Source organism: Bombus affinis, chromosome 7, assembly GCF_024516045.1.
Source record: "Bombus affinis isolate iyBomAffi1 chromosome 7, iyBomAffi1.2, whole genome shotgun sequence".
Lineage (NCBI taxonomy): Eukaryota > Metazoa > Arthropoda > Insecta > Hymenoptera > Apidae > Bombus > Bombus affinis.
The window spans coordinates 5,151,797-5,168,034 of NC_066350.1; the positions used below are offsets into that span (position 1 = coordinate 5,151,797).

At 35.6% G+C, this 16,238-nt stretch overlaps 1 protein-coding gene across 4 annotated transcripts; it reads right to left on the bottom strand.

Annotated features, from left to right (window-relative positions):
* Positions 1-16: 16 nt before the first annotated feature.
* LOC126918564 (sodium- and chloride-dependent GABA transporter ine) lies at positions 17-16,037 on the bottom strand. Of its 4 annotated transcripts, XM_050726606.1 has the most exons (12): positions 15,727-15,875; positions 14,065-14,869; positions 9,942-10,138; positions 5,868-6,002; positions 5,332-5,557; positions 4,870-5,137; positions 4,281-4,509; positions 3,819-3,931; positions 3,544-3,684; positions 3,154-3,354; positions 2,109-2,285; positions 17-2,017 (listed from the first exon to the last, which is right to left on the bottom strand). In XM_050726606.1, the coding sequence occupies exons 2-12, from the start codon at positions 14,853-14,855 to the stop codon at positions 1,847-1,849; spliced, it is 2,649 nt and encodes an 882-aa protein (XP_050582563.1). In that variant the 5' UTR covers positions 14,856-14,869; positions 15,727-15,875; the 3' UTR covers positions 17-1,846. The 4 variants fall into 4 exon arrangements, with proteins under 4 accessions (XP_050582563.1, XP_050582564.1, XP_050582566.1 ...); XM_050726607.1 differs by lacking the exon at positions 14,065-14,869 and having other exon boundaries at positions 15,727-16,037; XM_050726609.1 differs by lacking the exons at positions 14,065-14,869; positions 15,727-15,875 and adding an exon at positions 13,668-13,913.
* Positions 16,038-16,238: the final 201 nt, after the last annotated feature.

The following is a 16,238-nucleotide window of genomic DNA, read 5'->3' on the forward strand; positions in this document are numbered from 1 at the left end:
TGTTTGAAAATAATGGTAACGTGGCAATAGGATAATTTATTATAATTTTGAACAATTACAGATTAATGTGCTCGATGTCTTTTTGTAATTGTCAACTTAGTTTTGTACACTACTTTATTGTCTTTTAAATTTTGTACACGACGCTTCACGCTCGACGATATTTATTCTTATCACGTGTACAATCACGTTATTAACAAGCTTACGCAGTCATTCCTTGTCGTCTTCGCTTAATAGTCACTTCTGGCGGCGCTACTTACCCAATAAAATGAATAAAATGTACAATTACGACAAAACGTTAGCATTTGTACTCATTATTGTTTAACGTACTCCTCTAAATATACGTCTATCGTTAATCGTAGTATATTAAACGATTAGTATTTTAACTTTTCGGTGTGTTTATATCGTATCTTATCAAGGTACTCTTCTATTATGAACGATGTTAAGTCGAACGATGATATTCTTATTATTACGTAATAGGAATGATTAACGATGGTAGTAACAGTGCTCTGTTTCGACTAACAATTCAACAACACGTATGCGAATTAATAATTGTAAAGTATGATGAAATATCAAATGTCTTTATGTATACAAAGCAGATAAAAGTTTGTAAAATACAATAATGTGTCTCTACGCTGTTAGATGAAACTACAATTTTTTCTAACAGTGATTTTTCTTATTCTAGCCTACCGACATGGTATTATATTATATTACATTCAATTTATTGCGCTTTACATTTATTGTCAGTCCAATCGAAATAACTAAATATCGATTGATTTTAAAACGTCATGTAAAAATATGAAGCGATCCTAAAAGCTATGGAGTATAGTGCTTTTCATTTAAGTAAACAGGAAAACGGACAAAAAATAATATTGTATTAATTAATTACTGCAACAATACGTAACCATATTCATGGTAACTTACTTACTACGTGGTAAATACTTTCGGTTTATTATATTGTGCACATTTCTTTATTCACTTTACGATCAGCATACACATAAATGATATTGATTTAGTTTTTATATGGATGTATGAAAAAGTTCTCATTTCAAAATGACATATTAAAATGTGAAAGCAGAATATGCACTTGTATGTTTTCGGGAACGTGAGTCAATTTAAATATCGTCCTCCATCAGCTTTGTGGAGTATCATAATTTTCTTTTGACCAGTGAAATACAAAGTGCAGACCACAAAATATTTGCAATACGAATGTTACATTTCAGATATACGTATGCAATTTTCCAAGAAATAATTTAAAAAAAAAAAGAGAAGAAAGTGACACTATATATATCGTAATATCGTAAATTTACTGGTAAATGTGAATGAATGTATTTAATCTTATCATAAATTCACTTGTTTGCTAGAGTATAACGTCAACGTTGGTAGGTTTGAGCAAAACAATACTATTCTACTTTAATCGTTTGTTTATCGTAAAACCATGTATCCAGCGACCGCGCTAAGTGGCTCGCGAACGTTCACGAGCCTCTTCCGTGATTGGTGGATGCGCATAGTATACAGAGCGAATTTTCTTTGAATTACTACTATGTATTACCTTCGGCACTAAAAAACGGTTTTACGTATATGTGACACTTTTGTGCGATTAATGGCAGAAAAAGTCAGAAAAAATTACGAATTCGCCAATTTTAATACTCATAAACCACCTTATTTGTTGGCTTTGGTAGCTTTTGTACGTTTTACAAATTTTTATTAATAAACTCACGTGTGATACTAACGAAGAACAAAAAATTAACGGATATCAACTCTATCAGCTAAACGCATCATTCATCTGTGTAAACACTTTATAAGACTCGTAATAAGTAATTTCGAATGATCCATGTCTGTCTGGGCATCATGTCTGAGATTTCGACAAAGGAGTAGTGATGCTTAATTGTATCGGACTGCTCGCGTCCTGTTGCTCTTTGATCATGTTGTCCTCAAAATTATGCAAGGACTCGTTACAGTATTCTTGGCCACAAATTTTGCATGCTTCGAAATGCGGCTTAATAGAGTTCCGTAATTTCTGAAAGACAAAGTAGGCAAATTATGGAGAGTGATGGCGCGTGGAATGAAATTTTAATCGGTGGCTCGCGCCATGGTTCGTGTTATCGTACCTCCGCACAAGTGTTGCCGTTGGCTCTGATGAATTCGTAGATAGCGAAAGCGGGAATGCAAATGAGCGAAAGAGAAGCTATTCCCCAACCGATCGCCTCTGCCCACCACGGGTACTTGTATTCGCCGTTGTGGTAGGTCGGTGGTTCATAATCAATTACGCTGAATACCCACACAGCCTGAAACAGAGATTTATGGGAATGTGGTGTGTAGCCGACGGTGAGTTTTCGTATAATTTTAAATAATCACGTGTTTATAACGTTGACAATTCTAACGTTGAGACGAAAATATGAGATGCGTTCCCAGACCGATTTCTTAATTATATATGTATATATATATTATTTTTATATAATTAATGCATTGAAATATAGTTTCAAATTAGAATATTTAACAATTATCTATTCTATACTTATCAATCTGCATTTACATGTGGTTATTTATGATGATTACTATTAGCATAATCGATCTTGGGGACATTCATATCTATGATTTTAAGATTTATGTTTACGATAACAGCTTGAATCGTTGAAAGAATATTAATGTTTCAAAATGAAACGTGTGATTATTACTTCTTAAAATTAATTAAGATGTTGACAAAGAGTTTCTAGCTTCTTGAGTACATTTGTAAAAACAAACTTCAGGAGAAATTTATTTCTTTGTCATAAAATATGACTTACGACTTTATCTATTAAATTATCTTTATATAAAACATCTTGATAATATATTATTTAAGAAGATGATATTTAAAAAGTTGACAAAATCATTCCAAGGAAGCACATGAAATTGTTTTCAATGATTTGCTATGAATTATCAATGTTTATATATAATTATGTATAATATTTTTTGTTTGTCATAGAATTGTTTGATGTGGAGATTACGAATAACGACGACAAAGTGAAGGCAACGAAGGAAATCGATACGATTAATTAATGCTAATTTCCATGATAAATTTTTATTTTTATTTCAATTTAGTTTTATTTTTACGGTTACTTGTTCGGATAAATTTAATCGCTTACTTATTTTTAACAACATCATAATTAACTTTACCATGATAAGAAGAGGTGCAGCGATAAGCCAACAAAACCAGAAGTATGAGGACGGCGCACGTCCAGTCATTTCTTTTACGTTATTGCACAGTCGTCTTACGCCATAACACCAGGATATCGCAATTACTTCAAAGAAAGCGAGAAACATTATCGATATCGAGGCAGCATAGTGATCTATCAGTTGAAAAAAGTAAATGCCTCCCTGGAAATAGAAACGATACAGAAAATTTCGTTAGTGTAATTTTGATTATTATTCACTTAATATTTATATAACGTTTAAAAAACAGTTCCCAGGCATAGGTTTTAGAGTTAAGTTCGATACGCAAATTTTCAGAACCAACTTATCCTACCAATCACGAATTAAGTTAACATTATTAACAAAGCATCTTACCTGTGAGATATTAGGCAGGCCAAATAAAAAGGATATGACGCATACTAAAAGTACTAACATTTCATGACACAAAAGATGACGTTTTACCCATTTCGGAAAACCATCTTGTATCGACGTTACAACCACTTCCACTATCGCAAACTGAAATATAGAAAAAAAAATAGAAATAGAAAAATTATAATATAAAAGGTAAAATTATTCGTGCATTTACTGTCAATCTTAGTGAACTTAGTGTTAATCTTTCACGCTATAATAATTTAATAAGTGATCCCTACCTGACTATTCAAAGAGAGGCAGACTAGCATAAAGAAAAATAACACGGCCCACACTTGCGATGCTGGCATCTTGGCTAACGCTTGCGGGTAAAGAACGAATACGAGGCCAGGTCCTTGAACGGAAATTATGATTTGTCTATAAAATTGTAGGAGAAGTTAATCTGACATTGATTGACACCACCCAGACGAAAAAAATATAGAATATTTTAGTTATATTTCATTAAGTAATCAATATTTTCACACATCATGTCTTTTGAGATGATAAAGTTTTATTCTTATTAGTAGCGATATGTGTTAAAGAAATATAGAATATTACAAGAAACGGTAATTTCATTAGCATTATCGTATTCAAAATAGTATACATATCACTAACGTTGAAACATTTTATTAGAATACGTTATTTGTAACGTAATATTAAGACTGAAATTAATTGCTAAGTACGAGATAGATGTTTTTACGTACCATCTGTTAAAACAGCTTCGACAGACATATTTTGTTCGAGAGCGATGTTGCCGATGGTTGCGAATGAAAATATTCCAACGAGCAGACTACTGAACGCGTTTATGAGAGAAACAGCCACGCTATCCACTAGGATGGTGTTATGGAACTTGTTGTAACTGGCAAAACATATCATTGAACCAAATGCTATGCCTACAGAATTGAAAATTTGAGCGGTTGCGTAGATCCAAACCTATACACAACACAATAATTTCATGAGAAAGTTACCATAATTTTACATTTACGTATGTGGAGTACACAAAGCTAAGATTGTAATATAAAAGATGTTATATTATCCAACTTGATTAATATCGATAAAAGTATAGCTAATACTTTTTGTCAGAATGCTTTTTCTAATTGAACGATTAACAGAACAATGAATACAAGTTAGGGTATTAACGGCGATAAAGATACTTAAAACATGTAAATAAAATTAGCTATATTCTCTGTTAGCTTTAGACTGTCACGTTAAAATAACTCGGATCTTGCGTGCATTGTCAAGGCGATATTATGGAGTATATCTTAAAGAGCGAAGAAGCAGTTCTTGGGTTACCTTTGCGTCTCCAAGCAGCTCCCAGCGAGGGTGAAAGAAAAATTGCAGGCCCTTGTCAGCACCTTCAAGGGTAAGGGACCGCATGAGGAAAACGACGATTAAAAGAAGTGGCAAAGTCGCGGTCAGGTATCTCACTTGTGCCGACGATTTTATAGACTTCCAAACGGAGAAATATACCATAATCCAGGCAGTAATCAGGCAAGCAACAAGCTCCCATCTTAAGGCCCCGGAATCTTCGATTCCATTACTAATTTGAAGAACTTTGTTGCTAAATTGCCAAAGACAGGGAAAAAAAACAAATGAATATTCACAATTTACAATCAATTCTAAATGATTATAATTAAATACTCTAAACAGTTACTTAATATTGACGAAACTATTCTGACCTGTAGGAATTTATTTAAAAGTCAGAATGACTCGAAATACGTGACCGATAACTGATTTCGTAACTAAAAAAATTACTCAAAAAATTCTTCGGCCGGCGTTCTAGAAGCGTTTGGTCTTGTTCTATTATCGATGGCACTGTAACTAGGTAACCAACATGCCAGAGTGTTCCATGAGTTGCCGCACTCAGACCACGGTTGCTTTGCTTTGAACGCCGCAAAGAAATAATATATGGCGTAGGCTATTATCACATTATGGTAGGTTGACATCAAAAATGATATTACTACCGAAGACAAGCCAGCCCCTGTTTTAAAAACACAAAATCGATTTGTTTTTGTTCGCTTTCTAATATTATGGAAGGATTAGCGAATAATGATCGTGCTACTGTCAACAAATTTCGGTATAAATATTATCTTGCAAATGTGTACTGACTCCAAAGAAACGATACGGGAAGTATTCAAAATGATTTCTGTCACTAAAATATTTATATCTTATTTAATCATATTTTAGCTTTAAAAGAAAGCGATTGTTTTATTAAAGAGTGCTATATCTTTATCATAAATAAGACTAATGTTATAGAATTCTATGATAGAAATAAAATGTTGATACGATACCTTTAAATAATGGACAAATTTGACCGAGAGCACCGATCGGTCCTCGTCGTGTGAATTGTCCAATACTAAGTTCCATGTACAATAATGGTACCCCGCATACTATAAGTATTAGGAAGTAAGGTATCAAGAACGCCCCTGAAAAATTTGATAAAAGATATAATTTAACTTTAGTCGGTTGAGACGTTTAAAAATAATTTCAGTGTAGTGATTTATAAGAACGCATGCCATTTATGGCACATATTATTTTCCTAAACGTATAACGATATCGAAAAATGTTTCAGATACAAATTCAATCATCCCTGTGTTTCTTCTATATGTCCATCCACAAGAGAACTAATACCAGTTCAGATTATACGTCGATCGTAGCTTTTTAATTTATATCTGAAACTGTTTTTCGTATCGTTAATAGTTGCGAAACTGGTCGATTTAAATGGGGCACTCTATATAAGTTATATTTACTGCTACAAAATAGAAAAAACAGCAGGCTCTCTATAACTCCGTTAATTAAAAATTGTTGAAAACCCTGAAAAAATCCTATATATTTCAGCCAAACTTCACAAACGAGATAAAAAATCTATGAGATCAAAGCTTTATGAATTTACCTAACAATTTTGTAACATTCTCTACCCGTATTTTAAGCTAGCGTTTATGACAATGACAATGATTTTGAATTTTAAATTTATTTCGAGTTAAAAAGAGACAGATATCGAAAGGATTTTATCCAAGTATATATCATTATTAATTATATTAATATTATTATTTAAGCATATATTATTGTACATTCTATAAAATGGAATTACATATAATGTTTATAATTCGTCATTATAGTGTACGACCTGTAAAATGGAATTACATATAATGTTTATAATTCGTCATTATAGTGTACGACCTGGCATTCCTGTGGATTAATCCTACCTTTTCTAATCCCTTTACATGTTCGTGAAATAAAAACGTTGTTACTAAATCTGCGTGTAATGTGGGATATATTAAAGGTTGCATTAAACACGACTCATACGTAATAGTACTCCTCGTTAATCGTCATTCTGTGGGCAGTAACAAGGTCACTGGATGTAACTCTTTATTCGTAATAAACGACGATCACAGTCCGGTGGATTACGACTTAATTTGGGAACAAGCATTTAGTTCGGCCAAATTGCTGAAATGCGTTATTGCCTTTCACAGCAGGTTGTATACGCACGAATTTCGTTTTCAGAATACTGTCATATTTCATATTGATTAGCTTCGTGAGTGGTGGCTCATGTCGCGAGGTCCTACAATTTCTCGAACAGAGCAAATTTATTCGCTTCTTTCCATCAACGAATGTCGTAATAGATACGGAAGCACTTTTCCGTGTTAATGCAATGTTTCAGACAACGAATGTTACTCGTGCAATTGATTAGAAACGATTAGGCAAAGTTAGAAACAACTGAAAGATAGATGAGTTATCTAGATGGGTTGAAGATATTAGAATATGCATATTTGTGTTCTCTCGAAGGAAGGGCAAAAGTTCGCAACAGTTGATCACTCTTTTGTCTCAGCGTTCCGAATTCCAATTTTTCTTATTAATTTTTTCTAGAAAATGTTTTATAATAAATTTTAAGAAATACCTGTTGTAATATTTCGAATTCATTTTCTACATACTGCAGCGATTATCGTTTCCGGTTGTAGCACTGAAATAATTCGTGTCGTATCATTGCATCTCACGCACATGTAAATTAATTCTACGAATGTTGTATCGTGCTAGTCGAACAAATCAGGCAGCAGTCTGATTTGACTTCGTGATTCACGCTGCAATTTAATTAATAAGGTAATCGTCCTATTGATTTTTCTTCAATTGTGATTTTTAAACGAATTTTTTAATTTTCTCGTATCTATCTTTGGTCCACTAGTTTAATATTCTTCGTATTTCGTTAATTTATGAGCGTAGGGATAGTCTCGCAAGTTTCAGTATTTCATTCTTTGATTAAAAGCGGATATTTGAACGTGTGAATTCAGCAGACACTGTAAATATATGTATCTCTCTAAGTAGAAGTGATAACGTTAATTTTCGTCGAGTTTTTCACCCCTTCCTTTTAGCGCGGATTTTTCCATGAAAACGTAAATGAACACCGGTCGCATAAATGCGCCACGAGCCACATGCAAATCAGAGTACTTTATCTCGTGTTCTATGAATCTCCGTTTCAGTCAACGCTTTTTCAAGATTCTTTATATTTTTTGGGGAAAATGAAATATTTATATGATGCACAAAGTATGATCTCTTTCATAAATAAAAAATGCCACGCTTCTCTATCTTTATTAAAAACTGTTATTTCAAATCTTGCGCATAAATAAATTCTATTACATGGATCCACTATATAACGCTATGCGATAGGCATATGTATAAATTACATATCTATTTATTCTTTTTCAATTGTCTCATTACATTTGATTGGTACCTCGTTATACTATTTATTTGTATTTATATCATTCACGGATTTGACATTAAAAAAGAGATTCTAATTAATTATATCCTTTTTTGCTATAAGCAACCAAACTTTCGGTTATAGATGTATAGTATTTGAAGATATCGATAAACAATCATTTCGTTATAAACGAAAATAACCAGCAATAATCTCTCGAAAATCATTACGTCTAAATGTTAATTTGGTGTTTTAACTTTCAACTTCGATTTAGAGATGCTCGTGACAATTAACCGAATCTTTTGGTCAGCGGGATCGATCGCCGTTTGTTATTAAAGGAGGCATGCTAGTTGGCCAGGTTGAAATCAAACCGTACCACACGCTCTGGTTTTCCGGTCATCCAATTTAACGAACGGTTGGTCGAAATGATACTTGACCGATTATTTCCACCGGTGTCATTGAAATCATTTACGATGCTCGCTGATTTAGCTACGTTCCGGCAAGGTCATGTATCAAGTTCCGCGGGCGAATTGCTCCATGTCCGGACTTGGTCGAGATGGTCTCGGACTTTGAAAATTACCGGTAACAAGATACGCACTCGTGTTACGGCTTGCCGAACAGAGAGAATGCATGCCCTTGCTCTGAATATGTTTGGTATAATGTGGCGCAAAGAGGGATGTTGCAGAAAAATGGCCGCGAAACGTCCTTGACAGCTGACATTCAGACCATCCGCGTGAATATTTTTATGGAAAACTATCGCCTCCTTTGTCTTCTGCTTTACAATTAGAAAGGTAATACTTCGGTATTAATTTTCTTGCTATTTTAGGTACACGTACAGAGAAAAATGATTCCATACTGCGATAAATATTAAACAGTTCCATACGAACTTTAATTTGAACGTGTGGCACCTTTATTGTCACGGCATAAGATATGCGATATATCGCGCGCTAATATCTGCACGGGAAATAACTGCAGAATAACATTGGGTATATCATTTTCTTTTTTCTATACATTTTCCATACTCTCGTTTATATTAAAATAAAACAGTTATAGACTCGATTTTTTTACTAAAGTGAACTACGAAATGAGTACAAAGTTACAAGTACATGTGTAATTTTAAACGACCTCTCTCAGGCAGCGATATAAGACTGAAAACTCATACATATTATGTAACGTATTGGTTTAGCAAATTTTTCTTTCGATAATTATTCGCTCGTTTTTTATTTAAGTGTCACGTCTAGCACCAGCAATGACAATACTAAACGCGTATTCTTATCACTGGCACACTACTTATAGCGAGCGTATGTATGTCACAACGACAATCTAGCACGTACAAATTTGTTTTAAACCATCTGCTTGAAGTGTTGTCGCGAAAATAAATACGCGATCAAAACATATTTCTTATACGTATCGTGTATATTACGAGAGATGCGATCAAATCTACTTGAAGTAATTGCAATTATACTTGTCTGATTTTACTATTCATTCTAGATTCTATTTGTTTATCTCGACTTTTACTTAATTTTTTATCGCTATTTAAAAGTAGTAGAACATAAATCTATTATAGACTCTACATTACTAGATTTCGACTTGAGTAAAAGTGAAATTTTCTCGAAGAGAGAGAAAGCTCGTTATCGTCCCGAGTGAAATTATGTAAACGTATGTAGATACTCACCACCGCCACTTTTGTAACATAGGTAAGGAAACCTCCAAACATTTCCGAGACCAACAGAGTAACCAATACAAGCAAGGACAAATTGAACTTTGTTGGCCCAGTGTGGGCGTCTCGATTGCCTGTAGTCCCCGGGATCTTCAGCGTCATCTTCAGCATCATCGAAGCTGGTACACACGGACAGATCATCCTCGAACGATCTGAAATCGGATCGATATCCCCATGTAGATTATTATGTAGAAATATAAACTTTGATGTGTGACTTACATTATTCAGAGGCACAAATCATATAAAATTTTCCAGTACAATTAATTGATACTTTTTTTTGAAAAAACAAGATATTTTCAAATATTTTATATAATTTTAACTAGAGAAGTTGATTATTTCTTACTATTTAAGAACTATCGTAGATCTTAGAAGGTAGAACATACACTTATGTATTTTTTAGAAACCAAAATTAGAAATATAATTAAAAATTTTGTATTAATTATTAACAACGTAAGTTGTATATTCCAGTTTAAATTAATATAATCCCCCTTGTTTAACTGCTTTGTTAAAAAAATAGGAATAATAAAGATTGTCTGAGAACAGATACAGTATCTCCATACTATATATACGTATAGTGTTATCATTGAAACAAGTCATATTCTAATTTTAACATGCTATTCTATTACACGTACATCGTTAGAAATGTCAAAACAGTTCGAACGCACTTGACATAAATTAGATATTGGAGGGACAATCAGTTTACACAGAGCATATAACGAACGACATTATGCAAGGTTATCAATCTCTCGATATACGTTCTATTGTCGATCTGAAGACGACATGCCTTCTGCCAACACGTCAAGCATAATACTAATTGACACCATATTTTACAAACATCCATGGTTAAAAAAACGATGGAAAGTATTTCGAGTTCCATTTATGCTACATTCAGAAATTCTTCTCTTCTACATACGTCCTTCTATGTACTTACGAAACTTATGACAAACCGGTTGTCTTTATCCGTCGTTTCTTCTAGAACCAAGGATCCTAAACCAACGGAGGTTTACGTGTTTGATTTATCATAATCGTTAGGAGGACGTGAAAATTTATCGCGCATTTATTTTGATGAACGTCAACGAAAAAAAGAAAAAAAGAAAGAACGAAAATCGAGCCACGAGGGGTCCTTATTATGATTAACGACCGTGTGAAACAGGGGTACCTACAACCGTAGCGACGAACAACCTTGATACCCGTGTATTATATAAGCGGCAAGAATGAAGAAGAATTTTTACGAGTTTATCGTGTTCATGGTATCCGACGCGGTAGATGCAGAAGTGATGTCGTACTATGACGGTGAGAGTTATGGCAATTGACAGAGCACGATAATACATACGACACACCTGTGTAAATTCCCCGGGCATTTCGTAATGTAAAAACAATGCGTAATGGCTATGCGACCTGCAGAGCAATAATAATAAGTTATTACATATACATATACGTGTCATAACTAAATTACAAACGAAGACACAACATCCAATGCAGCATAATTCCGACGTTGCTTTGTTTACAAGCGCGTTAACAGCTGTAGGAACAGCTGTCGTAAAAATAGAATTCTAAATCTTTGCCTTCTTCGTGTGAAATTTAACCTGCAGGTTCGCCAGACGTGATAACGAATTGGTTTAACGATTTGCGCGTAGATTGAAAATCTACGAATGTCGACGAAAGAAAACCGTACAATTACAAAAACTGAATTCGCTTGTGTAGCACTTTTGAAAAATGTAGTCCATGATAAACGAATTTATTCTAGGAAGAATAATAATATTTAAATACGAAATGCACGATATTGATCACAGACTTAATTAACAATTGTATGACGATTACAATTAATTTTTATGATATTACGAATCCAGTAAATTTTATTAACCGTGCGCCCTATCCATACAGTAAATTTTAGCGGGAAACAAATCAAACAAAAAAATTAATATTTGGTTAGCATATCACGGTAATTAAGTGCGTTTACGTAAGGATTGTGCATGACATAACTGAAATTGGAATCAATCGATTTATGATATGTAAACTCGTTTATCACCCGTCTAATTAAACACTTTATTATTAGTATAATGCTTTGAAGTTATTTGGGTATAAAGGCAAATATTTTGTCCCTACAGCCGTTTTCTTCTCGAATATTTCAAATGTTTTAATACTGATTGAACTTTACGAACCATGATTTTTAACTTGAGAAAAAAGTTTAAATAGTATCCTACATAATTCTTCATCTCCAGTATTTGACCTCCTAATGGATGATTTAAAAACTGAATTTAAAAATTTGTATGAATTTTATGTAGATAATTCTTATAACGAATCGTAAAGATGAGAACAAGTTTAATAAAATAAACTTAATAAAAAATCTATATTAAACAGTATTTTAAATATTACCCATTGTTCAATGTTCAAAAACTGTCAATGAAACATATTAAGGAATAACTAAATAATTCGACGAAAATACAAACTGTGCCCTAACATTCGACCGAGAAATTGACTTTCGATGAGAATTAGAGCTAAATTAATCAAGCAAAATGCCTATCAAATTTCATCAAATTCGCTATACGTTAGCTTCAAGTTAGATTCATTTTTCTCTAATCGTAAACATTTGCTTCTTAACGATAAATAGACCCGTTTAAAATCTGTTAACTGCAGGTGAAGTCAACACGGGCAATTAGACGAGTCGTTTCGCGTTGAATTCATTACCGCGGCCCATAGAAATTTCGAATGTGGAACAGCAATTATGACTCTTTAAACGGACCACTCCGATTTCAATGGAGGAAGCGAGGCAGCTACAACAATATACCGCATGAACACCTACTTATAACAAAAGTATGGACTTACATTGTACACCTATTATCCACTTACGTCTCTGGGACAATACGCTGGAATTGCAGTGCCTGGATGACGAGACCATGCTTTACAAGCTGTTCGGATGTACGCGGCATCTCTTGCCACCGAAATCTTGACTTAGACTAGCATAACAGCTTGGTTTACATCGCCAGCGCGTTTTAAACAATTTCCCAGATAAGAACTTATATTCGCACTGCCTCTAACTTACGTGTTCCTAGATCCGAAGTGCTGTTCACTCTTAACTCGAAATGCAATTCGCTAGATACTACTCGCCAATATTTGTCTAACGAAGAGAAGTTTAAGTACGCGAAGATAACTGAAACGAAGGTTATTGGTTATCGAGAACTATATATCGCGAGATGCGTGTTGCGAGCCAACTGAAACAAATGCACTACAGGTCTTACTTTTATGGAGCTAAGTTACCGCAGGAAAAGAAAACAGCGTCTTCTGTTGTTTGTCCTTATCGTTAGGCGGCAAACGTGAATCATTCGAGAACCATGAAAAATGAACATTATTTTTTACTTCTTGGGAGTATTCTGACTTCTTTTGACTTGCGATTCGATCCTTTTTTTTCAGTACATCGATGAATCATTGAAATGTAACATTCAGTGGATATCTTCTGTTTCCTACATCGTACAATCCACGTATAAACTAAACTACATATGAAACGTATAATCTACATATAACTGCAATAAGTTGTACCACAACGAGATTTTTATTAGCATAATATAGACGATACATCGTGCGATAACTTTTACCGCTAGATATATTGTCATCGAATACTTTGTTAAAAACGTCCGTTGAAAAAAGCATGGTTTAAACAAGTTTTAATTAAAGTAAACTTACTTCATCGTTAAAGCTATCTCTCTTGCTCCCACTTTATCCGAGTTACTCCGTTACGTAGAGAAACAAACAATAACAATCAATCATCTCCACCTAACATCGCCAATTACCAATTATCACTGAACAACATCGTAACTATAGAGTAGCTAACGGCAAGATAACGGCTATCTTATCAAACTCCATCAACCTAGCCTAATCTTGCCGAACCGAATCCTCTTCCGGCCAATGAGCAATAATCCTCGCTATAGAGCAAAGCGTAAGCTCCGGCAAGCGTAAAGGCATCGAATGAAAACCGCATGCAGGAAGTTGGAGAAGGAGGAACTGCGGAACATGATTCATAGTTCGCTCCTTCCGACGCTTCTCGCCGAGACGCGCACGTTAGATAATGTAGCTCACTTACGGCGGCGGATGTACCATGTTAAGCAGCTCCGACGGCGAAGTGAGAACTCTACGTATCGTGAGCTTCCGGCCGTTGGAAGAACCCATGCCGATCGATGCTAGAGAGCGTATAGAGACGGAATCGGGAAGCGTTCGCACGTGGGTTTGCCCGTTTCCATCAGAGAACACGATCGATGCCCAGCTGGCCGCCGGTGGATGATACTGGTGCTGATGTTCATCCATCGTCGGATTAGATTTCACCGATCTTACGCTGGAGCAGCGATGTCGTGTACCATGCGAGTCGATCCCTCGAACGGATCTAAGTATACCCTGTGGAATGTCGCGATGCAGCCTATTCTCCGTTTGACCGACTTGGTCTCCTGACTTTGATTGTTGAAGTCGAGAGTACGTTTTTTCGTGGATGCTGTTGCTACTGTCGTTTCGAGGGATGGCTTTTTTTACAGTGCCGTTACAGTGCAGGTTACTCGAGCTCGTAGGGGTAATGGTGATCTTTCGAACGGTCGACTCGGTAGCACTTAGTAAACGACCCCTTTCCTCGGACGGTGAATCCGAATCGACGTCGTGATGCTGATGATGCTGATAGTGCTGGTGTTCTATCCTTATCACATCAGGATCCATATCGTCCGAGGTATCCTCCTCCTCCGGCATCGTGCTCATCTTGCGCACGCAGCTGCTCTGCTTGCCGATCACGCTCTGCAGACGAACACTGTTGCCGTGCGCATTCGTCTTGCCCGCGATCGTGTTGTTGCTGTCGTTGCCGTTGACGCCGCTGTTGCTGTCCGTGGCATTCATGATGGCATGGCGATCTAATGGAAGAAAGAGAGAAGAGGAGAATCACAGAGAAAGAGAGAGAAAGAGAGAGAGAAACACACACACACACACACACACAGAAGTAGCGATCGAGCCAGCCCAGGTGAGAGAGGGAGAAAGAGGCGATGTGTGTGTGCCCGTGTGTGTAGAGAAGAGTCTACACAGAATACTTGCACGAACTTCCGGTAATTTCATTGATGTAAGGAAACGCGAAAACATTCACGGACAATTCGTTAAAAGATTCGATCAGATTCGACTCTTACCTTACACGATCGCAGTGAAAAACTGTTCGAGACTTTTGCGCTCTTTATGTTTGCATCACAATAGCTTGAAATTTCGAATTATCAATTTTTACGATGATTTATTATTACCAATAAAGAATTTTACCAATTTTAATTACCATACGTGTAATTATTTTTATCTCACGCGATGGACCCATTTACCAACATACATTTGTACTTATAACGCAACCGTACACAAAGATAAAGTGTATGAAGCACCTTTAATCGCGTCGTATTAAGATTTACCGTGATGATATCAAAGATCGTACGATGTGACGGCCTACAGTTACGTCTAAGAATCTGTCGTATTTTCCCAAAATTTATAAGCACCGAGTTGAATGAAAACATCAGCTCTGAATCGATGCAACGATTCATTCAAAACTAATTCGAACAGAATGTTTTTCTTGTAGCATGCAGTAAACACAGCAAGCATGTAGTAAACGAGAAACAAAAATTAAGACGTATACTTTTGATACTTTTAGCGTAAAATGTCACACAAAAATACATATTATGAGACAAAGATACGCGTACATCAACAAAGCTACAAAGATCACGTGTTATCGAGTCAGTACCTGTCAGATCGAAGAGAGCCCCGACCGGATCGATTGCATTCCAACGAAGTCACTGAGATCCATCGATGTACAGAGAGTTGATAACAGGGATACGCAATTGTCCACGTGGAACTCTGACGTTTTGTGATTGACAAAAGTTTCAGTTGTCGTTTGGGAACGTGAAATACGTCCCGGTAGAATAGTCGCGAAAATCGGAACGACCGTTGTCGCGGCTGCACGCGATTACTATACGTCGACGTCGCGTCACAACGGCGTTGTGTATGCCGATCTTGCGTCAGCAGCCGTGACAAACACATGCATGGCTATCGCGTTTTCAATTGACAGTGCCTTCTTGTGGACATTACGAGTACTAGTGATACGAAAGTTGGGACTCGGACCTGACGCACCTCTGTCGGAATCGTTCGTGAGTTTTCGTCAGGCTAACACTCCCACTACATAGCGATCTAACTTCACTACAATTTTCTAGTAGCTGAATCGATCGACGCTCTACACGATTCTTGCCGTTAGTTGAT

Excerpts from the sequence above, each read along its gene's own strand:
- LOC126918564 (XM_050726606.1), bottom strand. The coding sequence starts at position 14,855 with ATGAATGCCACGGACAGCAACAGCGGCGTCAACGGCAACGACAGCAAC. Across the intron at positions 6,003-9,941 it reads ATGTTACAAAAGTGGCGGTG|GGGCGTTCTTGATACCTTAC; the intron begins GTGAGTATCTAC and ends CAAATTTTTCAG. Across the intron at positions 3,355-3,543 it reads GCCTGCCTAATATCTCACAG|GGAGGCATTTACTTTTTTCA; the intron begins GTAAGATGCTTT and ends TTCTATTTCCAG.